At 43.3% G+C, this 25,495-nt stretch overlaps 1 protein-coding gene across 4 annotated transcripts; it reads right to left on the bottom strand.

Moving 5' to 3' along the window:
• Positions 1-2,726: 2,726 nt before the first annotated feature.
• EOGT (EGF domain specific O-linked N-acetylglucosamine transferase) lies at positions 2,727-24,923 on the bottom strand. 4 transcript variants are annotated; one of them, XM_064453496.1, is made up of 18 exons: positions 24,107-24,621; positions 23,480-23,526; positions 23,294-23,349; positions 22,445-22,670; positions 21,390-21,490; positions 20,697-20,805; positions 20,511-20,605; positions 19,286-19,390; positions 18,035-18,141; positions 16,349-16,452; positions 13,653-13,745; positions 12,840-12,911; positions 12,223-12,309; positions 11,025-11,093; positions 9,658-9,719; positions 7,882-8,001; positions 6,368-6,470; positions 2,727-5,986 (listed from the first exon to the last, which is right to left on the bottom strand). In XM_064453496.1, the coding sequence occupies exons 4-18, from the start codon at positions 22,652-22,654 to the stop codon at positions 5,840-5,842; spliced, it is 1,584 nt and encodes a 527-aa protein (XP_064309566.1). In that variant the 5' UTR covers positions 22,655-22,670; positions 23,294-23,349; positions 23,480-23,526; positions 24,107-24,621; the 3' UTR covers positions 2,727-5,839. The 4 variants fall into 4 exon arrangements, with proteins under 4 accessions (XP_064309566.1, XP_064309569.1, XP_064309568.1 ...); XM_064453499.1 differs by lacking the exons at positions 23,294-23,349; positions 24,107-24,621 and adding an exon at positions 24,811-24,923; XM_064453498.1 differs by lacking the exon at positions 23,294-23,349 and having other exon boundaries at positions 24,097-24,621.
• Positions 24,924-25,495: the final 572 nt, after the last annotated feature.

The raw sequence follows: 25,495 nt of genomic DNA, 5'->3' as shown, positions 1-25,495 counted from the left end.
AGGGGTCTACATTTTCACTGAGAGACATATACACACACACACCCCGCAGAGATCTATAAACTATATGGGAGAATTAGGTAGCGGAAGGCGCGCGATATATTGCAAGGCTGGGTGATGTGTTGCATGAGTGAAAAAACCAGGACTTTGTAACAGAACATGAACTGCATTAACTGCTAGAAAGTGAGTTTGGCACAAAACGTTTTTACAAGACAATAAGAAACAGCATTTTGCTACAAAAGGGTAGCTGAAAATTATTTTCCAACACCGAGCAAGTTGCTTAAGGAAAAACTGAAGAAAATTTTTCTGACGTTATAGTTTCTGAATAATCCTGCGTTAAACCCTAAGGTCTCCCTGGATTAATTTTTTTTTTTTTCCCCAGGCATTTCCTCCTACAAACAGGAAAGGGGGAAAAAACAAAATCATCACCTGCAGAAGCAGTCGCTTTATTGTACTCTGTGAGCTGACTCTTCGCATCTGAAATGAGATTCCCTTCGAAGCGCCAAGGCAGCGTCGGGAAGGGCTCTAGTGCCACCTACAGCACCCGGCCAGGGCAGGGCGCGGCTGCTGGGCCTCTCCCGGAGCCGGGGCGGCCGCTCGGAGGCCAGGCCCTGCCCGCGGCGCGGAGCCGCCCCCCGAAGGGCCGGGAACGCCCCGCCCGGCGCAGCGGCTCCCGGCCTCCGAGCCGATGACATTCAGCAGCCCATAACATGAACCCAGATTCTAAGTGATGGGGTAGCAGAGCTCTAGACAATGGATTTCGCACCCTTTCGGCAGAGGCTTCGCACATCGTGCGCTGTGTTGTTTGAGACGCTTTCCTAACACACAAAACCAGACGATTTAAAAAAGAATCCGAGTGAAAAACAAAAAAGGCAAGCCATGTTAGAGGTTATGCATATTCAAAACCCACTGAAGTATTTTCATTCCCAACAATAGTGTCTTTTTTCTTTTTTTTGCTACTTCTCTTTGATTTGCCATGGAAAGACAGGGAGGGGAATGAAAGAACAGAAGAAAATATAAACAAAAGAAAAAGGTAGTCTGCTCTTTATTTTGGAGTTTTAATCCCTTATCCAAAAGACAACGGTAGTAACAGGAATAGTTAGGGTTACATTATATTTACGGCTACATTTAATTTATATTTATATTACATTATATTTATATTTTCTAAAAACTGTTCCATTTACATTTATTATATTTAAACACAAATATATTGTTTTATTTATAAGTTTTATATTATAAAACTATTTCCCTGTTCTAAGGGAGGACGGCAGACCATAAAACACGTTCCAGGACGTGCTGTCAGCTCCCTCAAACTGTGGCGACCCCCGCTGCCCTTTGCAGCCCCTCCCCCAGCACAACTCCCGGGGCACCCCCAGGTTTTCAGCCCCGGCCCTTCTCCCCGCGAGCCCGCCTGGCCGGGGGTGCTGCCCCGCTGCTCGCCCGGCTCCGTCCCAGGGGAGCTCAGGTCCTTCCGTTTCTCCCTCCTGCACCTCCTCGCACCTCGCGACGTTTTCACCGCCCTCCCTTCTGGCTCTGTCCCAGCGGGGATTCCGCACACCTCACTCGTTTTATAATTGTGTTCACGGAGGTCTTTCGAGCCTCAGCCCTGGGAATGACTCTCTGCCTGTTTTACCCACCCACGGCCTTTCCTCCCTCCTCCTCTCACTCCCCCTGTGCATCCCCCTCCCCACCTCCACAAAATGCCTTAATCAGCTGCACTATGTGAGATACCCCTCTGCGAATCGCTCAATTCCACCAACACAGAAACTACTAAAACTTCAGCCCTGGGCTCACCAAGACTGGCTCAGCCGTTTTATTCCAGCTCTAGTTTCTTCTAGAAAGGTTACCCCAACCACAACCAAGGCTTGTCTACCTGCTTCAAGGTACTGCCGCACCAGACGAGCTGCTCACAGCCATCCCTTACACCTCAGCCCCCATCTGCAGGAAAAACAAGCCTGTGGCAAACAGTTTAGGCTGGAGGGTTCTGCTAAGCCAGCCGGCTTTGGCTGAAGCGAGCCAGAGGGCCCTCACAGGAGCCGGGCGAGGCAGGCCGCCGGCGGGAGGAGCGGCTCCCACTCGGGGCAGGTCAGCAGCGTCAGTCGCTGCAGGCTTCGCACCCTCACACGCACGCCGTGAGACGAGGAACTGAAACGCAAGAAGAACGATGAGAATTCATGAATGACGAACGAGCCAAGCTCCTCTGGCAGGTCCAGGGCCAAAGCCGGAACAGTGTTTGGCAGCCGTTCTTTTATTTCAGATAAAGAGCTCAATCCATGAGAAATGTGTGTTCAGAGGAGTAGAAGTAAGAGCTCGACTTCAAGGCAAACACTGCAAATTGAAACAATTAGTCAATGTTGAAATCAAAGAAAATTATCCCCTCGCATTCTACCCTTCTGAGCAGATAAAAAGCTCTCAAGGAGAACATTTCGTTCGGTTTCTCTCCTGCTAAAAAAAACAAAAAGATTAAGAGACATTCTAAACCCTGAGTTTCTCATTAATGATACAACTGGCAAGATTAACAGCAAAAATTAAACAATTTCATTATTATTTAATTGCTTTTAAAAATGTATTGCCTTAATATTTATAATTGTACTCTTAAGATTAATAATCCTGATTTGCCACTTCCCCATCACAAACCATTTCTCACACCCAACTTCCACAGAACTTCACAAAGAAAAAATTGAAAATACATCTTGAAGACTTCTGGAGTAAAAAGGAAAGACACCACGTGCAGCCATAAGTTATTTTTTATTTCAAATCCAACTCTCAGTTTACATTGTACATGAAACACAGGCAATCCTGTAAGCATTCAGGATTGGCAACGTTCATTAAGTCCAAAACTAAATCCACCGCGCTGATGCCAATGTGCCAGTTAAACACAGACTCTAAACTTAAATAAACTGGAGAGACACCCCACCCCATCCCCCCAAAAAAACCCAAACAAATAAACAAACAAAACCAGAAGTACCAAGGAACAAGATTCCTACGGTCTGTTAGGAAAATATAACCCAGAGCTATACCTTGCCTAAAGAACAAGTGGCCCAGAAGTCCCGTGGATTCCCTCAAACTCCAATTCCAAGGCAGACCAAGATGGCTCCGACCCTCTTTAAGAACATCACGAGAGAAGGTCTTTGCTGTTACCCAAATTCTCTCTCAGGATTTATTGGCAAAATCCCATCGATCCAACTGAACCTCTTTTCTGCCGCCAAGATAATTTTGCAACTTTTTGTAAAGCTCATCAACCCAAACAGTGTTTTCATCCCAGTAATATTAAGCCATAAAGGCTGAAGAATAAGGCTGGCCATCAACTGTCAACGCTGTGCTCAAATTTGCTGAAACTGGTGAATGTTGGCAGGATATTCTGCCCTTGGATTAAGGCCCCACAGCCTCTCCTCCACGCGTTCAGGCATATGTTCAACCACTTGTTTTAGCGAGTCCTAACATAGCTTGAAAGAGAAACTCCTCATTAGCTGCTTCTGTACAGATTCAAGGACACGCCTGTGTTCACTCTCTGGCTTCAACAGCATCATCTGCAGCGCAGAAAGTTAAACCATATACAAGTGTTTTCTGCAAACCAATCTTAAAACGCCTGGCAACTAAGCCATCAGTGCAAGGTGACAGCGTTACCTCTGAGTGATTCCCAGATACATAAATCCCAACGTCAGTTTGGACCTCAGAACATCAGATTGCCGTGGCAGGAAAAAGCAGAGACACATGACTCTATGCAATTAATAGTATTTAAAACATTTGCCTCTAGAACCTGGCAAACTATAACCAAAAGTTTTACACTTTTAATTAAAAAAGCTTTTTTTAAAAAAAATAATCAAATATCTGTGCACAGTTCATAGTTAAATATCTTTGTTACTTTGAGTTGTTTTCATTCAAACTCAGACATTTTACTGACTTAGGTTTTATACTTTTTTCCCTCTAAAAATCCCACAAGGTAAAAAACCACACACACACGCGCGCACACACACACGAATACAGGAAATTGTATTTCTCAAGGGCTTTTTTTTTTCATGTCAAGAGTGCAATTTTGCTTTTATGGTTCTTTAAAGTCTTATTCATCAGTAAAACAATACACTACGCTAAGAATTGCACCAGATACCTTAATATATCTTGCCTACCAGCTATACCTAGCTTTTCCTATGCACAGCTTAAGGTCGTGAGAGATCTATATGAAAATTATGCTTACAGTAACTCATCTTCACCAGTATAGGCAGGTCAGTAAATGTACCTACGCCCTGCGAAATTGCCTATGACTGCTGGAGAATGGAAGTCAATAACATCTACAATTACACCACTGAAATGTTTACATTTACTGTAACTGTCTTGCTTTTGCATACAAATGTATGCTCTGCTTAAAGCCACTGAGACTGTATGATTATACTGCAAGTCTACCATGGGAATATATTCTCATAAATCCATAATTTAACATAAAACTCTGGTTTTTATCTCACTGAACTTGATTCTTCCACACATCCTTCTGGCCGCAGTTAAGACTACTCCCTTTCCACCCCACCCCACCCCCACTAGCACCAACAAGTCAGCTCCCAAGGGAATTTTATAAAGAACTCTCCTTTGGCTTAATATTTCCTTCACTGAAAAGAGTGACCTATGCTACTGGCTTTGGAAGGGTTCTCAAAAGTTTTCTAGATTGACTCTTTGACATTTGAGAAAACAAGAATATTAATAGATGAGGCTTTCAATGATTCCAAGAACAAGGTTCCTCGTGACTTCATTTCCTTTCAGCTGCAGCTGAAAGACGCCCCGTACGTCTTATCATTTGTCATAAAAAGCTAGAAGTCTGGTCCCTTTAGCATCCTCAAAAAGACCAAGTTTTATTCCAATTTGCTCAGGTTTTCCATTGCAAAGCGCTGGTTTATGTGAAGAAGTAGGAAGCACCCAGATTAGCTGAAGTTTTAAGCATTCACTTAGGAAAAGATTTACCTGCTTTGAGAAGGAAGACTGACTAAACCTACTGAGCAGACCTGTTATATTTTAGCATTTAAAACTGCACAGACAGAGTCAAAGTTTATATTGAAATGCAAAACCATAAGACTGCTCTAACTTGACCATGTTTCTAAACTAGAAATAGAAGTCTGCCGTGTCTGTTGAATCAAACAACAAAAAGGTAAAGCTTGCTTAACCACTTCGTTCTTACGATGACTATTTTAAAAAGGAAGATCTTCAAACCTAGAAACAACACAGGGACGAGCAGAGCAATTACATGGATGGTGATGAAAAGCAACTAACCAGCCATCCTGGAACCACTGCGTCACCTAACTCGACTGCAAATGACAGACCGGGCTGTGCCCTACGATAGGAAGGCAATTCCTATTCAGGTTTTTGCTTACAGGTACAGGACTATAGTACAAAAGCATCCAGCTTCTTAGAAGGAGGAACTGAGGAGCTCTGACAGGCCCATTTCATTCCCAGAGAGACCCTACTGAGAAAGCAAGCTGTAACACTCTCCATCCGCTAGCACTTCCTCACATAACAGTAGGCATAAATTATTACAAGATTAATATCTACACCAGAAAATCCTACATGAAATGGATGGACATATCTGTATAAAGACAAGTATTTCAGAATTTGGAATGCAAAAATACAGTGCAAAAACCAGAGAGAGTTCTGCAAAATAGTTTTTACATATCAAAACCTCCCAGAATTAGAGGGATTATAAAGATAAGGTATGGTGCTAAGAAGTGGTTTGACAAGTTAATAATGGATTATTTCCCTCGTAGAGGTTTACGTGTTTCACACCAGCATTTTGCTTTATGTTGTTACAATATTTCTATGGAGCATTATTTAAAAATAATATTTCAGTCAGAAGTCTAATTTAGAATTCATCATGTTTTACCCTAAATGGCCACTTGGAATGCTGTGAAACATGATTTGCAGCCAGAAGCACCAAGTACATAAATTCTTCCACATCAAAAGAGTAGTTTGTAAATTTTGGATGTTCTCCCAGCGTTGGGTGGTGTCCCTAGAAAAATGAAATAAGGCCTTTTAGACAGAAAAAAAAGTCAGTACATCTTCCATTCAAAAAGCAAGAAAAAAAATTGAGCATCTGCCATTTTGATTTATTATTTCTGATCCACTGATCTGCTCTGAGGCAAAAGAGTCAGCGAAGTAACTGCAGCAACATCAACGCTATGGATGGCCTGGATTAACGGCCAATTAATTTCATTTCTCTTCTTCCCATAGCCATTAATATCAAACGATTTCTTACTCACAACAGGGAAGTTAATTTGGTCTAAAGAATGAAAACCATATTTCAAGCATCAGAACATAAATAGGTAAAACAAGCTACCCTTTAAATGCTTCCAGTTATAGCACCCTCCCTTCCAGCAGTGGCCATCGTTACCTGATCTTGAGGGAAGACTTTATTCCTTTTTCGCCAAGTGATGTAGTGAATGCCTCTCAGTCTTGCCAAATCCAGGTAACAACGTTCATCTTCACAATTGTATCTAGGGGCAGGCAGAAAAATCGTATTTACCTACAGAGGTTGTAGGTGACATAGGGGGAAACAGGAAAAAAACAAACTTCAGGCCTAAATGTTTGTTGTCCAGTTCTAAGGCTCCGAAAACACAGACAAATTCTACTCCACTGAAAACAACAAGGGCTACCATCTGCTCATAAGATGTGGCCTAGGAGGCAACCTGAGGCACATCTGCACATCAGGCACGCCCCTGTCCAGCTGCAGCAGCCCTTGGGCATGGGTTTCTGAATTTATTTGGAGAATGGACAAAATGCCCTCAAGCCAAGATTATACTGCATAGCTCCACAGCCTTCCTACAGCAGAGGCTTTAAGCAGAACTTCCCAGGATGGAGAATTCAGCGCTCTTCTGAGAGGTGTACAGCATTTTTTTTTTAGTTCTATTCAACTGGAGTGTGTATTAACAACCATAATTTGCAATAAAATTTGGCCACAAAAGTGACCTGAGGGCTGGAGCACCTCTCCGATGAGGAAAGGCCAAGAGAGTTGGGGTTGTTCAGCCTGGAGAAGGCTCCGGGGAGACCTTACTGCAGCCTTTCAGTATTTAAGGGGGGGTTACAAGAAAGATGGCGGCAGACTTTTTAGCAAGGCCTGTTGTGACAGGACAAGGGGGAATGGTTTTAAACTAAAAGAGGGTAGATTCAGACTAGATATAAGGAAGAAATTTTTTACGATGAAGGTGGTGAAACACAGGAACAGGTTGCCCAGAGAGGTGGTAGATGCCCCATCCCTGGAAACATTCAAGGTTCTGAGGGGCTCTGAGCAACCTGATGTAACTGAAGATGTTCCTGCTCACTGCAGGGGGGCTGGACTCGACGACCTTTAAAAGGTCCCTTCAAACCCAAACTATTCTATGAAAATATGTTTAAAAGGAAACTACTAGAGAAGTTCAGCTAAAACAGCAAGACACTCAGCTAAGCTTGGCCAGCAAGCTGGTGCTCATGTCCTGAGCCTAGAAAGGAGCACAGATATCACCTTCAGGGGGATCTTTAACACCCCGGACATGCGTCTTATGTAATCAGTTCACCTAGATCACCAAAATACCATTAAATCTCAGACTCACCAGGCAGAGCCTGACCAGTGAGGCTTTCTCTTTTTTTGCCATTTTCCCCAAGCAATTGCTGACCAGGCTGCATTTTATTTATCCCACAGCATCTTAAGAAATCACAGGCTACACCTGTATGATATAGTTACACTCTATTTTATAATAAGAGCTTCCTTGCTTCCGATTCCCAGAAGAAACTGCCAAAAATGAAGTCTAGACAAGGACGCAAGACGAACGCTCACAGTCAAATACCAGCACGGGAAAGTGCTTCATTAACGCATATGAACAGACATTAGCAGTTGTGGTATAAGGGGGAAAGAGAGAGAAACAGACTTACAGTTCAAAAACAACAGCCCAGTCTGGCAGAAAGAGCAAATGGGTAAGTCCAGCTCCATGCATCCCAATGAATATATCAGAGTTGTGGGTAATTCTCAATTGCTCTGAAAACTCAAGTTCCCTGCAGACAACACAACAGAAATGGTGATCTGGCATGCCTACCCATCTCAGCAAGGATTAGTTACATGTAGAAAGCGCAAAATTAACTTAAGGGAATACTGAAAGAGACAATTGATTTTTCAAGGAACAATACTAAGAATCACAAATGCTGCAGGCAGCAATAACTCAGCATGGAATTAAAAGCAATGCAGACAGGTTTCAAAACTTCACAAGAGTCTGTTCAAAAATTTGATTTTTTAAAATTTTTTTACAAGTTAAAAGTTTTTGAAAGCTTGGGGGTATTCTTACTTGCCTCTAAAATAAAAATTGCATCACCTCCTTTAAAAGAAACCTACATAAATGACCTAAACTGTTTTTACGTAATGTAGAAGTATATAATTCCCACCTAAAGGTGTGGATATCCAACCTGAACTTATGCATAGGGCATCAAGCAGAAATAAGGAGGCTGGGCTTTTTTCAGCTCCTTGAACTGTCACCTTCTCCCATCCTTTGACTGTAAGCTCCAACTGAAGTATTCTCTTTAAATAACCAGGTGTTCCCTGAGCACACAAGGGAAGAATGGACTAAAGATACCCAATTGTAAGAGAAGACAGGCAACTGGAAAGGGAAATTACAACCGGTTTCATTTGTGTATGAACAATTAATACATTAAAAAGGAAAAGAATAATGTCCTCTCTGACCATCTGGAAGAGAGTAGAAATAAACTGGCTTAAATGGCAATAAGGAATTTTAAACTGCTTAAAGTGCTGTAAGGGCAGGCACCAGGGAAACCCTTCTAATTAAGAGGGCAGTGATGCTGCAGGATAGCTGTGGAAATCTGTAATGCCGAACGGTACCGCAAACAGTTTCAACAAGCACAGGAATTGTGGAAGTACTACTTGGTTATGCTTTGACGTGGGATGGCCTAGATGCCCTCTCAAGGGTATGCACCCCCTTTTCTGCCATTAGACTGCTCAAGTGTTTTCGTTGACAGGGGAATCAGAAGCAACTCGCCTTCCTCGCCCTCTCTCTGCTTTGGTCAAAACACTGATCTCAACTTCGCTTCACTTTCTCGCTCTTCCTGCATGATCCATGACAGCATCACTGAGTAAATGGGAGCTGCTGCCATTTGGCACAGGCATACACCACCTGGGAACTTTTCCTTCGAGCCGTTTGTTACTGGCACAGTGCCTACTACACCTGGGCACCACGAACTGACATCAAGTGGTGCCTTCAGGGGCCACCAGAGCAGCAAATAAGCTGAGTTACTACTCATTACTAAATTAAGGGTCATATAAAATGAGACACTAGCATCACACAAGAGAAATGCCTGTTGACCCACAGTTACTGCAGAGCATTAGCAAATCCAAAAGGGTGATGGGAACGCAGCTGTTTTTGGGAGAGGGGAGGGAACAAAGAAAAGTGATTTCAAAACTTGCTCATCACATAGTAGCTTTAACCTGAGCCTCATAACTCTAGAGATTCGTTCCTAGTAGCGCATCGTAGGACGGGAGTACTTAACTAGCTCACCCACCACTCCCTCAGTATCATCCTTCCTTCCCAGTTCTTGGATTTTGCAAACATTAGACATCGGGGCATATGTAGCTTGCCTGCAAACAGCTTTCACCAGCCACAGGCAGCACGAGATCACACTAGTTTCTTCTACCAACTTACGTACTTGTATTTGTAGTCTACCACTTTGACCTCCAACGTTGATACTGTTTTCAAAGCATTCACAAGCTAAGGAGGAAAGTAAAAAGACAATGATTTGTGTTCTCCTTCAGTCAATTCCTTCCCTGCGCTCCTGATCATTTTACACACTCCTCCCCCCCACCAGGGAATTACAATAGGTGAGACAGAACATACTGTCACTGCCATATAAAGGAGCAGTTCCCCTCCTTTTGTGCTTCTCACCTGAAATATATACATTTTTTCCTGGCAGAGCAACCCCTGGAGAGGAGACTCCGATATCCTGCACTCTCACAGAGGCTACTGCTGACTTTTACATGCTCCAGGACCCACTCAAACTAGTAGGGGTTTTGCCAGGAATAGTGGGAAGATGTGGGATTTCCAAAAAATACTCTAATACCTGAAGAGGCAAATTGGTAGCGAGAAGGATTTCCAAAAATACCTTACTAGGTCAGTCTCCTATTCATATGAGAAGTGAAACCAGGTTAGAGCCTGGGCTTCTAACTTAAAAGGGCTTTTTCTGAGTCTCCAATCCATAGCCAGCAGAAGACGGAGAAAGAGCCAAGTATTTTCTTTTGCAAAACTATAGTAGGAGTAAGATTAACTTCTCCCTTTTTGTCACGTGGTCATTACCAGAAAACTTACTACATGTAGCAAGGTAGGCATGCGCTGTGGGCAGCCTAACAGATGAGGCACAAACCTAGCCACCTGCACTCTGTCTATTCTGCCACTGAGATACTGCATCAAACAAGCCTCAGTTTCTCCCTACATAAGGTGGGGATGGTAATGCCAAATCACTTCTGTCAGGCACTAACAGCTAAGAACGAAGACAGGTATGAAAACATTAGATATTATCGTTTTATCACAGGAGAAGTTACACCATAACTTCACTAAATTGCATGATTTGAAAACGTGAATCAATGTGAAAATTCATTAAGTTTTGAATGCACGTACTCAGATACAATAGCTTATGCATTTTAATCCGCAAGCATAACAAAGGTTTTTGTTAGAGCCTTCAACACTGGAGATGCTAGAAATAAAAGAGATAACCTGAAAGCAAAATAATTTAACGTTATCAGAAGCTCTCTGCAGTGTCTGGTTAAGAGGAAATACTTTTAGTATTACATCTGCGGCCTTCCATTGGATATTTAAAAAGGGCAGCAAGGTTCAGTGTCTGGTGTACAGAAATAGAGACTGGCTAGAAGACATATTACAAGAAATTAATATTAGCACTGAACTTATTTGTCCAAGATTTGTCAGCAGATACATGTCTTGGCTGTACCTGGAAAAAAAATTAGTTCAATGGGCAAAATTTAACTTCTGATAAATTTGTTTTAAAAATAAAAAGGACCACACCTCATTCTGGTTTAATATTTTCCGGTAATCTGTGCTGCGTGCAAGTATTGTGACTCGAATTTTCCCATCCTAAAAAGAAAGAACCAGCAGTGTATTAGCTATGAGGCAGACCTCACAAAAAAACCCCAAACATTTCCATATTTACTTTTGGCAATTATTTGAGCAACTAAATCTGTTCCCTCCCCATGTAAGAGATGATGTAACCACCTTAAAATTCACATCATATTTTCCAACAGATTAAAAGTGTCAAAAACTTTGTGAAAGTCTGACTATTAACAAAGAATAAAACATTTTCTGAAAGATTTATTTTATTCAGCACAAAAGAGCCTTTGTATTACACATTATACAGCAGTTTTTGAAAGCAGGAAAGCAGCTTTCAGGATGGCTTGTGCACAAGATCCTTGGAAAAAAATATTTTACTTCTATAACAGTTCCTCCTTTTACCTCTTTAAATTAATTGGACTCACAGGGGTAAGTGTTCCAAGTGAAATAAAGAGATTTAACTGCATGACTCCCATTAGCATCAGCAGGAGAAGCATAGCTAAATGCCTGTGCAGTGCTTTGAATGTGTGCCCCTCAGCGATAATATGTAGCCTACTCTCTAGCAAATACTTCAAGAAGTCCAGAACTGCCAAATCCATCAATGCAGCCATTGCAACAATTTGCAAAAACTACCGGTGTGTACAACAGAGAAGCCCAGGGCCAGGCAGATGGTACCGGGCAGGGATCAGGAGGACCAGATTCAGTCATTGCCTCCTCTGATCTGAGCTCAGCATAACTATGAGGATCGATAAAGAGCGAGCTCACTGCACTGCTCTGTGGGATCCCCTCTGCCGGACCCAAGAACAGCACCATGTCAGCATGCTCCAGAAGAGACCATGTACCACGTATCTTGCTTAACTAGGAAGGACACAAAGGCCTTGAGCACAGAGGATGGAGACGAGGGTTGGAAGGAAGATGTTCTGAAGTCTGTGCTATGGAAACAGGACATGAGGGCAACTTTCACAAACATATACAAATGTTGGCTGAAGGCCTTTATAGAACAGGCTGACTTTTTGGAAAAAAGTCCCGACCGACACAGGAGAGGACAAAACGTGCACCATACGCCCTATTCCCCACTGGGTCCAGCTTGCTAATGCTGTTTCTCTGGTAAGAGCCATCAGCCTCATATTACAATTTTATTATTCAGTTATCATACCTTGGGTCCTTCTTGTGTGATATTTAATCTGTGCAACACATGCTGAGAAAATGCTCTAAATAGCCCTGTACTGTGACAGCCAGAGATCTGAAATTAAAAAAGCAATTATTAATACAAAAAGTTATTTTGCTCAGAAAACCTCTCTTTGTGATCAGCCTTTTGCCATTCTTGTGGAACAAAAGCCTAGTATCATGCACTGCGCTAAACATGTCACTACTCACTGCAACACAAGTGGCACTTTCATTTAGAAAGAAATATAACTCTCTCCACAGCGTTACAGCCTGAATGCATGAGCTAATCCCACCGAGAAAGTCTGTCAGTGTACAAGGTCTTGTGTTCTGCAAAAATACCATTACATTCACAGCGCCCACCCATTAAAGAGGGATAATATACATCTCATGAACTGTGGCACAGGAGATTGCACACAACCAGTTACTATCAACCAGCTAAAGTAACTTCAAAACCCTAATCTTTAGGGAAGATCATTTCATTTGGAGTTGCACAGACTTTCAATGCAGTACATTCTGTGGTAGCTCAGCCAGATACTTGAGTAGCTCAGGTTTTATACTGTCACACAGACATCTAGGTAACACAGTGGATGAATAAAAAGAACTCACCAATGGTGTGTTATAAAACAAGCCATATCGCATTCGAGGCAGTAATGAGAAGACTGCTTCTTTAAAGCATACCTGCAAAGGAAGATCACAAGAAGTTACACTGCACTGCTACCTTCCGCTGGCACATTCCGTGCTCATTCAGAGGGATAACTGCTTATAATGAGCTAGCAATTACATGCCCCTGTCAAGAACATCCTACTTCCTTGACTGTGCAAATGAGTAGAACAAAGACAATCCTGATCCCAAAAGAGTTCTCACTTAGGATGCTACCGATGCAAGTGTGGGTAGAGTAAAAAAACCCACCCCCAACACAGAACAAACATGAACTAAATAGAAAACAATGAGTTAGAGAATAGGGAGTTTAAGACAGGCTTTAAGGGATTTAAGCTCTGAATAAACGCGTACATTTTTTGGTGGGAATAAAAAAAGTACACCTGATGCTTGTCACTGGAAATAACAGTTGCAGGGGAAGATAAACACTGCAGTAGGAATCAGAAGACTTAGAAAGACAGTACCATTTGAAAACCCTTAACCTCAGTTGTGGGTCCTGCAGAAGTGAAACCAATACATAAATATCACCTCTCAGAAGACACAAAAGTTAGGTCCATCTATATAAAGCACAGACATGCCACAGAATTAGGTTACTGCTCTGTCTCTTGTTAGTCGGGTAGAATACTCATATTACACAAATTAAACATGCGTGGAAAGTATTAATGCTTTCTTCTGAAACACCCATATCCACAAGCGACTAGAGAAGCTGCCATATTTGCTACCCAGTGACTATGAATTAAAACAAAATATAAAATTCCATACCCTTTTAGAGTCAAAGGTTTTCAAGTGTATTATTTCATGGTCAGTAAACGCCTTCCACGTCTCACTGAACAGGTCACCATAGCCATATGAGCTCTAGGAGGAAAGAAAAAAAAACCATAAGGGCATAATGATTACATAAATGCATATAAAACTCTCTTCTTGATTTACAAGTTGTATATACAGAGTTTTAACATACAGTTAATATGTGCACCACCACCACAGGACCTAAGACAGCCGAGCACAGAACACAGATATTACAGAACACCAAACCCTGTGTTTACAACAGCAGTTAACTCAAATTACCTGTCAGGTAGTTAATTTTTAATAAAACAGTTCTATAAATTAGCAATCTAGACAAGGATTTCAACAGCAGATTAGAACTTCTGAGTCTGGAGCAAGAAGTACCTACTACTTTCCCCAGAGCCGACAGAACACAAGTTCATTTTGAAGCAACAGAAACATAGGGATGGTAGAAGGCATGAACCTTGACTCCTCAGACTGAAAAAAACCACACAGGAATTCAAGTGCAGCAGTAATGTTTGAAGTAAAAAGTCACAACAAGCCTGTTTTATATCTGCCTCCATTTAGGGATGGTCACTTGTATGACAAATTGAAGGCAATGATCTGAATTGATGGAAGAAACAGTCAGAAAACTATGTTTTGCATTACTTCGACAAGCTGCCACGAAGTTTCTCTACAGGGCAGTATAAAACTTCCCCCTTTGCAGCAATGCTCTGTGGAACCTTTTAAGAACCATCTACCCCCTACAGCGTTCGCCCAGCAGCAGGGGCTCTTGCCTTCAAATCTGTAACATTTCCTACGCATCTGAGAGTAAGAGTCACCATCTCTTGCTCTCTGAATGCAGTTAAATATGACCCCAGTAGCCCTGGTACAGATTCTTGCTTAAAGCTTCCTTTCAACCCTGGAGCTGGTTTGGGCTGCTTGGAAAGTTATGTGGAAACATTCTCAACAAGAAATTTCAGAATAAGACTATAAATGACTGCAGAAGAGAGCAGACATCTAATGAAATGTAAAAGAATCTAAAGAGCGCCAGATTTCCTTCAGTTGAAGAGGTGCTTCTTGCCCCTTCTTCTGCCATTAAGTTTTAATGACTTTTACAATCCATACTACTTTTCGGCCGTCTGTATTACAAGAACTGTTCTTCCAGGTTAGAAGTAGAGAACTGATCTTCAAAGCTGAAAGTACTACTTTCCAACCTTAGCTGCTCTCCTTAAAAGTGCTTTATAAACATTGTTTTCCTCCATTTGCAGAGAGAGTCTGCAAATCAACACCCAGTGGATTTCCTACTCATTTTCTGCTTTATTTAACCTACATCTAAGAGCATTACTGTTTAATAAGAACAGTGTGCTGATTCTACAGTAGCTAGAAAGTATGGCCAAATCTAATTACATACAGAAAAAAAAAAGAAAATTAATAATAAGCTCAAGTCCATCTTTCCATCAGCATAGACGATTCATTTGCAGTTAGTTGGTGCCATCACCTGGTTGTACAAGGTAATGAACTCAAGCAGGCTGAGCAGTTAAGACTCATTTAAAATGATAGTACTGTGACAATACTTACCTTGAATGGTACATTTGAAAGAGTTATTTGATTCAATAATGCGATATAAGAAAAAAGAGTTGCTTTTCAAAGTAATTTACAGTGCTGTCTGACACATCTGATCTCTTCAGAAAGTCAGAGCCAGATTAACAGGTCCCTGTAAAACATCTAGAGAGCTTGCTTATCAGGCAGGCACATTTATTTTAGCTTTCAAGATGTGAGAGAACTAGGAAAAAGGGTCTCTTCTAGCCGAAGAGGTTTCTCATTACATCGCAGGCTGGGATATTTGCAGTTCTCTGTTGAATATTAGTTATCCTAGCAGTAAATACTCAGAAAAAAACCCCAGTATTTTCTGAAAACAAGACAGGTGTGGGACAATATCACACTCAGGACCTGTGTTATTTCTGGACCTGATCATACAGGTTATCTGGCATCTTACAAATTGCCTAGTTTTTTGTTGTTTAGCTGAACACTCTCCTATACAACTTAAATATTGTCCAGTAAAACTAGTATTACTCTCAAACACAGTCATGGTTTCAGCTCAGCACTACAGCAGAAATAGCCCCACTTAAAAACTTGTTTTATATGTCCTCGTGGCATTCTAAGAGGTGACTGAGAGAAGCAACTACAAGAAGGCTATTTAAAGGAATTAAGTATTAGGCCCTGTTTTGACATATATAAGAATTTAATTTAGTTGTTTTCTTACTACAGGCTGCACGTTACTGATTTAGAAGGATGCAAGGCTGCATTTCTTTTCACGTGTAACAGAAACAGTTTTGAGTAAATCTACATCAATATTCTCAGAGGGAAAAAGTCTACAGAAAACAGCACGAAATGTTTAAATACCACATATTAGAAACACAGATCATGTTATTTTTGGGGTCACACTAAAAAAAAGGCATAATTATGTACTAAGAAAAGATGAGCTATGGAGTACTGCTCAAACAGCACAGTTTACTGCAGAAAACCTGTTACCTAACTGTTGTTCATGCACCTGTAGTAACAGGATCCAAAAACTTATCAGTTCCACATGGCTAAGCCCACAAAAAAGTTCAGGATTGGCTACTGACAGCTTCGGTCTCTATACAGCAGAAATACACCCCGTTACAAATAGGTTAAAAGCTCAGCAGACTTACAGTGTCCCACATGACTATGTTGACATCAGTACTGAAGGAATTATTGATATGCTGCGTAATATAAAGATTGACGAAATCACAGAAGTGATGGTACATATTAACACCTGAGAAAGAAAGAATTGTTAGCAAAATACTACATTACTCACTTCACTTTTCATTGGTTCATGTATTTTTTTCCTTAGTAGTATCCTGCATTTTATATCAGTTTTCCCCTGCTTCTGACCAAATGCTTCTCATACACCCTAAAAAAAGCAAACCTTTAAACGCAATGAAGGCTGTAATGAATTATTTAAAGGGTATCAAGGTAAGAAATCTGAAGTAAAATGTGTTTTTAAAAAGCTCAGAGAAATTAGAAGAGTGGCCAAAAGACATCGTAAGAAAAAGATAAGTTACACGTGCTATTTCTCATTACAGTCTGCAGTTGCTTTCTGAAGTATATGAAAGCAACTACTGCTTTAACAATAGCTGGTTAGACATAAAGAAAACATTAAAAACAGACCTTTGGTGCTGATCTTAGTTCTGCTTTATTAAGGTTAAGGGAAGCTCTGTCTGCAGGACTACCAAGACAGAACTTGCACCTGCACATGAGCCAGAGCCCAAGTAATCCCTCAGTTTTTTTGTCCTCAGAGCATTCTTGTTCATTCTTGGTTTCTTAAGCTAATACCTTCAGACCATGGTGCATTAAAAAACTACCATGAAACAAAGGAGGTAGCGTGGTCTGGTCTCCTTTCTAGTGAAGGCCAGACCCCAGTTGTGGAACCGTGTGCACACAGCCCCTGTTTCTAACCTTCCGACCAAAAAGAGCTGCCATGATACGAACCAGCTGCCAGGCTTCCTATACTTCCTATACTTCCTACATACTTCCTATACCCCACAGCAGTTTCTTTGCATGTCCCCAACCTGAACACCCCCTTTCATTAATATTTGTCTGCAAAATATGCTGCGTGAACAAAAAGGTTGGTGGAGTTAAAAAAAGTCAGATACCACTGGCTGATACCTAAAGATGCTTGGGTGCTGTCCCTTCTCATGAATTTTGGTATAGTGCTGCACAGCGTTCACCACAGCTCTCTGTAATGAGATAGCTGTGGTTTTTCACCTAAATTTGAAACTTTAAAACAGGGCTGTGTATAGTTTTGTGTGCTTTGGCTTTTCTGAGGTGGGTGACAGGAAGTATTTTAATGAACTAACAAAACTTATTCCCTTGAACTTTGTCTCCGAATACTGCTTCTTCTTCCATGTCATTCAATAGACACGGAATCGTCAATTACTAAACACATACTATAAGGCACATATAACCACACCTTGTGTTTCATGGTATGAACACTGTCATCCAGAAACACAGCCAAAATCAAAGACTCTGTACAGAAATGTCTCTGACACAAAGGCAAAGACTCTCAAAACACGGTCAAGAGTCAAAGTCTGTGCAAAACAAGTGACAGGAAATTTTTTCTGATGTATTTATTTTTTTTATTACCTGCGGCAAAATGTAAAGATTTAAATCTAAGTTTCCAGGTTTGTCAATGAACTACAAAACACGGAATTTAAAAGTCACATGATTTTTTAAAAATAAAAGTATATTACAAGTGAACCTGACAATCTCAAAGGCATCGTGTAGATGGGCAAGTTGGATACAGGGTCTTTTTACTGCACTATTGCAGGATAAAAAAACTAAAAGATACCAATTACCTGCATCCAATTTCATGAAGTACGTTGGCTTTTCAATTACAACATCGCACTTCTCATCTTCTAAGGGCCTGAAGTTTAATGCAGTAAATGTCTGGAGTTCTGCAAACCTACGAAGATTGAATCACACAGAACATGCTTTGTCATTAACACTTTTAAACAAATGTACTTCATGCATCCAAGATTTAGTAACTATTCAACCAGTCCATTTGATTTAACAGGACTGCTGAAAACTGATAGAGTCTGACAATTAAAATGATTTGAAATTGTAATGGAAGGTTCTTCCGGTTCCGAGCTTCAAGAGGTTAAACATCGCCTTTGATCTCAGGAGTGAGCAGCATCTTTGATCTACAAATCAAGGCAGGAGAGATGTAACAAAGAGCCTTAGAGCCTAGATCTGTGGGTCTATCCAACTTGATCTGCATTGCCAAAGACACTTCAGCAAGACCTTCATGCTGTGGTCAGAGTAATGAATGTAGATGCAATACTTATTATTACTGGATCTAAACAAGGACGAGCAGTTGAAATGACAATAGCAGGTAGAAAAGAAAAAGCCTTTTCCTCCTCTGCAGCGATTCTTAACTGAAATTGACCATCAATGCAAAATGAGAAAAAAAAAAAAAACATGAGAAAAGCATAAAAATGAAGTCTTATATAGACCTTAATGGCTCCAGTTCCTTCATGTTTCATCAATTATCTGGCAACGCAGCTTTAAAGCGCTAAGATACAAGCCGTGATACTTAATCAGCTACTACAAAGCACCCTCTGCACTTCCTACTCGGCCTGTAGACTGTTGCCCATTTCACATTCCGAACACAGGCTCCCTGGGAACACTGTACAAACATATACCCAGATCAGTCGTTGCACGAGCCCCAACATCACCAAGGACTGCATGTAAGACACAGGTTCAAACTTCAAGGCTCTTCACAACAGAACAATTGCCTCCTATAGGCAGATCAGGCGTGCAACCAGCGTCTTGTCCAGAAAACACCTGAAGGTTAGAACTTCACATTACAAGACATTTTCAGATCTTTTGCTGCTGTAAATTAGGCAGGATACATTTATTCATAGCATAGTTCAGAACATTCTGCATTGATGTAATTACCAGAGGTAATGAACTCTCAGACTGACCTTAGAAAGGAGCAACTACTTCCTCAGTATGAAATCCCCTACACACAGCTGCTAGTGCCCATGAAAAAAAAAAAAAAGAATTAGCAAGTGAACTTGGAAGCAGCCTTGACAAGCGATTCTTACCAAGACTGCAGAGGGCTCTTGCGCTGACCTTCAGCCAAAAATGCTTGAACGTCAAGGGTGCAATGACCTCCAATTTCTCCCTTCTGGAAAAAGTCTTCTTTGAATCTAATGCAAATTAGTAAAAGTCTATCAGCTTTTCTGCAACAGTGCTATAAGTGCTCTGCAAACTCGATTACATACTCAAGCCAGTGCTAATTAATCTTGGTTCAGCAAGGTACTTCATACATATTTAAAACCTGAGTATTTCCTTCAGCATAAATCAAGCATTTCCCACAATTCCCAAATAAAGATAGTGGTGTCCTTGGAGTTCTACACATCAATTTAGAAAACAGTACTAATCCACCCAGAATGTTGTTAGGAACAATTTCACATACCCAAACGAGTTATTTAGATTTTGTTATGTGATTACTTACACAAGCATCACTACTTGGGGTTTTGTATGTTTGTTTTTAATAGCAATTTCTCACTGAAATTCCCCTCAAATTTCACAACTCAGCAACCCGAGAATTTTATACAATGTATGAAAAGTGAGGTGCAAGAACAGGTTTCATGAAAACAAACTGCTGAGTAAAAGCACTATCTACATCAGCTTTTAGGACAGGCTGAGAAGATGACAAAACCCATTCTGAAGTGTATCAGCGTCACAGTCGTGAACCAGCTCTTTTCAAGTCAAGTGCCCAAGACACTGACTTCAAAGATAAGGCAGAAGGGAAAATGAGTGATGCCAGCATCAGTAATATGGTTTTTCTACCCAGTTTTCCAACATGCAGCATTTTAATTTGGGCCATGGGAGATCCAGGTTCAGACCTCTCTTCAGCCTCAGTATCTAAAAAGGCAGTTCTTGGTTCTGGTAGAAAGGCACCTAGCATAGGGAAGGTCTTCTCAGTGCCTCATACAAAAACGATTCTACTTTGCACATCACCTGATCAAGAAAGGATGTGGCTGAAGACACAGAAGAGTCTTCCTCTCTTCCATTAGAAGGGAGGATTTCAGTCACCCATCATCATTACATAAAACTAAACGCACAGGTTTTTAAATAACCCGTACTTCTGAGAGCAGCAGCAGGCAGCAATCAAGAGGTATGGATCTCAACAGGGCTTCAGCCACAAGTCTCTGACCAGCAGTAAAGCCCATGGCAACAAGCACGCTAGCTTTGTTAAACAAATTCTGAAGTCCTTTTCCCTGCCATCCCTTGGTTTTACTATAACATAAGTAAATCAGAGACCTGTCCTGGTTTCTCTTTACGGTTCGTAGATCAATGTACAAGTTTGTTGCTCTGCAATGCTGAAGGTACTGAGAACAGGTCAGAGATGAATCTCCCTGTTAAGAACAGAACAAACAGGATTTTATCAGTGACAAAAATTATGTTCAAAGCTAAGTAAAAATTATAATATCTGTCAGAAATACCTACCGTTGCTGTCGGCTTACAATGGGTTTTCATTTCATTGAGCCTCTCTCGAATGTAACCAAAGTCAGCTTGTTTCCAGAATATCCGTTGGGCTGTCTCAATGTCACTTGCCCTGATGTATGAAGGAAAGAGGGAAAAAAACAAAAAGCAAACAAAGAAACAAAAAAAATCAAGGTCTGTTGCTCAGTTCTAGTAATAACTTTAACAGATAACATTTTTTCCACTGAAAGTGGAACAGAAGAGCCAGCTAGTTACTTTATTGACATTTAAGATGCAAAACAGGAAGCAACTTATCGGCTGCATGTAAGTGAAAACATCAATGACAATTTAAAGCTATTCTCCCGTAAAAGGGTATAAATTTTCTTTAACGTTTTCCCTCTGTTTTTAAAGCTAAGAAAGGAAATCCAGAGTTATTTTAGGAATCTGAATTCAAGGCTAAATCAGAATAATGAAAACATTGTGGCAGGAAGCTTTTCAAACAGTATTTTCTTCCTTAAAAAGTTAGTTTTTAAAAATCACGTTGAAAGACATGTCACCTATAAACACACAGACATATACACACGTATCACCACAAAGAATCATCCTTTAGACTCTAAATATCACAAGAATATTAACTGCACAGCTAACATGAAAGTGAGCACCACGCTCTTTTTTTTTTTAACATACTGTACTTCTTACATTTAAAATGAAACTCACCATCCAGTTTCAACATAATCACACACTGGGTAACTGAACCTGTAATCTGACTTGCAAGATTTCTCATAACCCCAGCAGGATCTTAGTTTCTTCAAGTATTTCTGTAACACAGAATAACGGAGTCAGGTTATACACCAGCAAAATGGGAAATTACTCAGGTTAGTTGTTAGCTTATAAACCACCTCTTGCTAATGAATCTTGCATTAAAGGCTTTTGATTTGGTCTCTTTTCAAAGGGAGTTTCAGAAAGAACACTCAGATTCTTTATGGACAACAGAGGCTCCAAGAGAGGACACACAAGCACAGCAACATTATCCTTGTCTTTAATATACCTGTTCAAGGACAACCACTTTTCCTGACCCAGCGAGTAGGATTCCAAAATTTTAACATCGCTGACACATAGAGGTAACAAAGCTAAGCTCCCACAGGGCACAGCGCTCCAAGCTCCAGGCTGACTGTACCACTGCTCCCCGGGCAAATCTAGAAACACTGGCTTTCTGCAGTGCCGCAGAAAATCGCAGAAGGGGGATCATAGCTCCTACTCCCAGCTCCGCAAACCAGCTCCAGCCTGAGAGATGCTAGAATTGCTCCCAAGCCACACGCAGCCTGGATCCTCAGATTCACCGCCCCTGCTTCAGATTAATAAATTATATGCAAACACGGGGTAAGATTAAATCAGCGTTTCATTGATTTGCCTATAGTCTTGGCACTTCCACAAAAGTACTACAGCATGCTGAAAATCTCAGGCCTAGAAATTACTAACTGTACGTAGTCCAAACACCTTTCACATGCGCAGAGTCATTCAGATTAAGATCATCATTTCAGCTCTGTAACAATTAAAAGAAGGGGGATAAAAATCTTGCAAAACAGTACATTAAAAATCCAGTCTTGTGATAGCATCAGATTCAGGAAGAGCCCCATACAACAATTCCAAATCCCAGTGGAACCAACTAATTGGCAAGGAGACCAATTCATCACCATCTTTAACTGCTGTCACTCCAAGAACCACCCCAACATTACATTTGGACAAACAGACAAAAAAAAAAGCAAACCTACTTTATATGGGCAACGAGAGTCCTGCTTACAGATGCCAGCAATATCCTGATTATTGTGCAGAAAGTAGGGGATATGCTCATCTGGCAAGTTGATAGCTTTGTAGCTATACAATGGCTCTTCTGGAATGTTTTTGAATTCTGTAAGATTTTCAGCTTGGGAATTAGCCAGAATTTCTTGCAGCAGCAATCCAAACGCAAGCAACATGAACATGGCAACCTCTTGAGTTCTGTATTTATATATATACAAAAAGGACACTTAACATATCTGCAGCATAGCACATTTCAAGCATACCAGACAATGTTCAGCCAAAGTCAGTCGTATACTCAAAGAATTTGTACTTCTATTTCTGGGGTGGTTTCTTTTTCCCTATGAAAAGTAAACTTTCACTAAGACACTGTACAACCTCAGGATTATCTTTGAATTGTTAGTAACTGAGGGTTATTATGCGCTACCAACTCACAGTCAGCCTAAAATGGGTGTGTTTACTTTAGCTCAATCCCAAGGGATCCTGAGATTTCAAATGTGGAAACTAAGTATAGAGCATATAACATCCAGTCAGCAGGAAGAAAATGTGGAATTATTGGGGGGAGGGAGGGGCGGTGAGAAGAGGAGGCATTTTAATTTAAAAATAAGTATAAAAATAATACATTAATACATTCTCTACTTTGGAAGAAACCAATCATTAGCTGAAATAAAACCATGCAGTCATAAATAAATGTTCAAACTTTGGTCTGTTTCAGGGTGCTTGTTTTTAGTAGCTTACATCATGTTAAAGAAACTTTGAATACTGTGTTATAAAATTAACTACAGGCCCATGCATATCTGTATACTCTAAAGCAGACTGGATACCTTTCTGGTAACACAACCTTCTCATCAAACACCCCTGCTTTGAACCATTAAGTTTCCTGAGGAAAAAAAAAAAAGTGGATGGCCTATATCTAAAACACCTTTTTTGGCATTATAATACGCCAAAATTTGCATGTGTGCCTACAACTGAAGCCTTTAGCAATATTCCTACAATAAAAGTAGTTTTACCTGTTTGGTGCGAGGAGAACTGCTTCGGGTTTCCCAAGTACGCAAACCTAGTGGTGGGGGGCAAGAAAGCCGAGTTACACGCGTCCTGCAGAAGGGGGCTGCCTCGGAACGCGGTCCTGCTGCTTGAGGAGCCGTCACAGCAATGAGAGCAACCCTCCAACAGCCCGGGAGCGTTTCTGACCCGTCTGGGGACTCGGATCCCGGCAAGAAAGCACCTCCCCTTCCCTACGGCACCCCGGCGCTCTCGGGGGGCTCCCGGGGCTCACACCGCGGCCCGTCCCCAGCTCACACCCGACATCGCGGGGCCGTAGGCGGCTCGCCAGAACGGCGCGGCCCCTCACCCGCCCCCGGGGCCGCGGCCGAGGCTCAGTCACCCCGGGAAGTGACCGACCCGTCCTAGTGCCGAGTCCGTGCTGGACCCCGCGCTGAGCCCAGCCTCCGGCCCACGCCGGACCGGGTGCCTAGCCCACGCTTGCCGAGCCCCGACTAGACCCAGCCCCGAGCCTGTGCTAGACCCAGCGCAGATCCGGTGCCAGGCCCACAGCGAGCCCCGGCAGGCGCCGCAGCCCCGTCCTGCCCCGCCCGCGGCACCCGCCCGCCCGCACCGGGCACCGCACCTCACCGCACCTCAGACCCGCCGGCCCCGGGGAGCCCCGCGGCCCATGGGACCGGCCGCTCCTCCCGTTACGCTCCCGCCGACGGCCTTAATCCTCATGCCGCCGCGGCAGCTGGCGGCTATCCGGGGCGGGGGGAGCGCGCAGGGCCCGGCCCCGCCAGGCTCCGCGGGGGAAAGGCGCCCGCCGGGAGAAGGAGGGAGGGCTGCGCCCGCCGCCCGCCCCTCCCTCACACCCGCGGGGAGCGGAGCGGAGCGGGCGGCGCCGCCACACCCCGGGGAGCGACCGCCGCCCGGGGGCTGCCGCCGGGCCCGCCCCACCTGGAGGCGGCGGGAGCGCCTGAGCCGCCGGGGGAAGGAGGGAGGAGCGCGGCAGGGCCGGGCCGGCGGCACCGCCGCCGCTCGCCGGAAACCGGGCGGGGAGCGCGGGTCGGCCTCCGCCGCCGCTTCGCAGCGCCCCGGGCCGGTGGCCGGGAGGGGGGCCGGGGCGGGGGGCGCTGCGGCACCTGCCGGGGAGGCGGCGCGGTAAGCGGCGCGCCTTCCTCCTGCTGCCGGAAATACCGCGCTGCCGCTGCCCCGCACCGGGAACGGCGTTCCCAGGCCGGGGAGGAAAAGGGCCTTTTCCTGCCGCCCCGGGCAGGAAGCGCAGCGTCCGGCACCCCATTGTTCGAGGCCTCTTCCCGGAGCCTCGGCACGGAGGAGCCGTTTAGAGACTTACATATTCGCCAGCTGAGAGGTGACTTAATCCCTTGATGCGGTTGATGCCAGTCGGGCGCAGGGACCGGCTCCTGCTCTGCCGGGGCGTGGGCACGGACCCTCGGGCGCTCTGTCTCCTTCCACCCCGGGGAAACCTCTTCTCCCCTCGCCTGCAGGTGGGAAACGAGGTACAGTTTTGGGCCCCCCTTTTCAGGAAGGACAGGGAACTGCTGGAGCAAGTCCAGCGGAGAGCTACCAGGATGATCAGGGACCTGGAGCATCTCCCTTACGAGGAAAGTCTGAGAGACCTGGGTTTGTTCAGCCTGGAGGAGGCTGAGGGGGGATCTCATCAATGCTTGCAAGACCTGAAGGGCAGGTGTCAGGAGGATGGGGCCAGACTCTTTCCAGTGGTGCCCAACGCCAGGCCAAGGGGCAACGGGCACAGGTTGGAACACGTGAGGCTCCACCTGAACGTGAGGACAAACCCCTTCCCTGTGTGGGTGCCAGAGCAGGGGCACAGGCTGCCCAGAGAGGCTGTGGGGTCCCTTCCCTGGAGACATTCACACCCCACCTGGACGCGGCCCTGTGCCCCTGCTCTGGGGGTGCCTGCTCCAGCAGGGGGTGGGACGGGGTGAGCTCCAGAGGTGCCTTCCAACCCCCACCGTCCTGGGATCTTGTGATACAGGCGTCAGCGACAAGGCCCAGCC

The sequence above is a fragment of the Phalacrocorax carbo genome, chromosome 6, assembly GCF_963921805.1.
Source record: "Phalacrocorax carbo chromosome 6, bPhaCar2.1, whole genome shotgun sequence".
NCBI classification, from domain to species: Eukaryota; Metazoa; Chordata; class Aves; order Suliformes; family Phalacrocoracidae; genus Phalacrocorax; species Phalacrocorax carbo.
The sequence above is the reverse complement of the archived record's forward strand: the minus strand, read 5'-3'. Positions and strand labels throughout refer to the sequence as shown.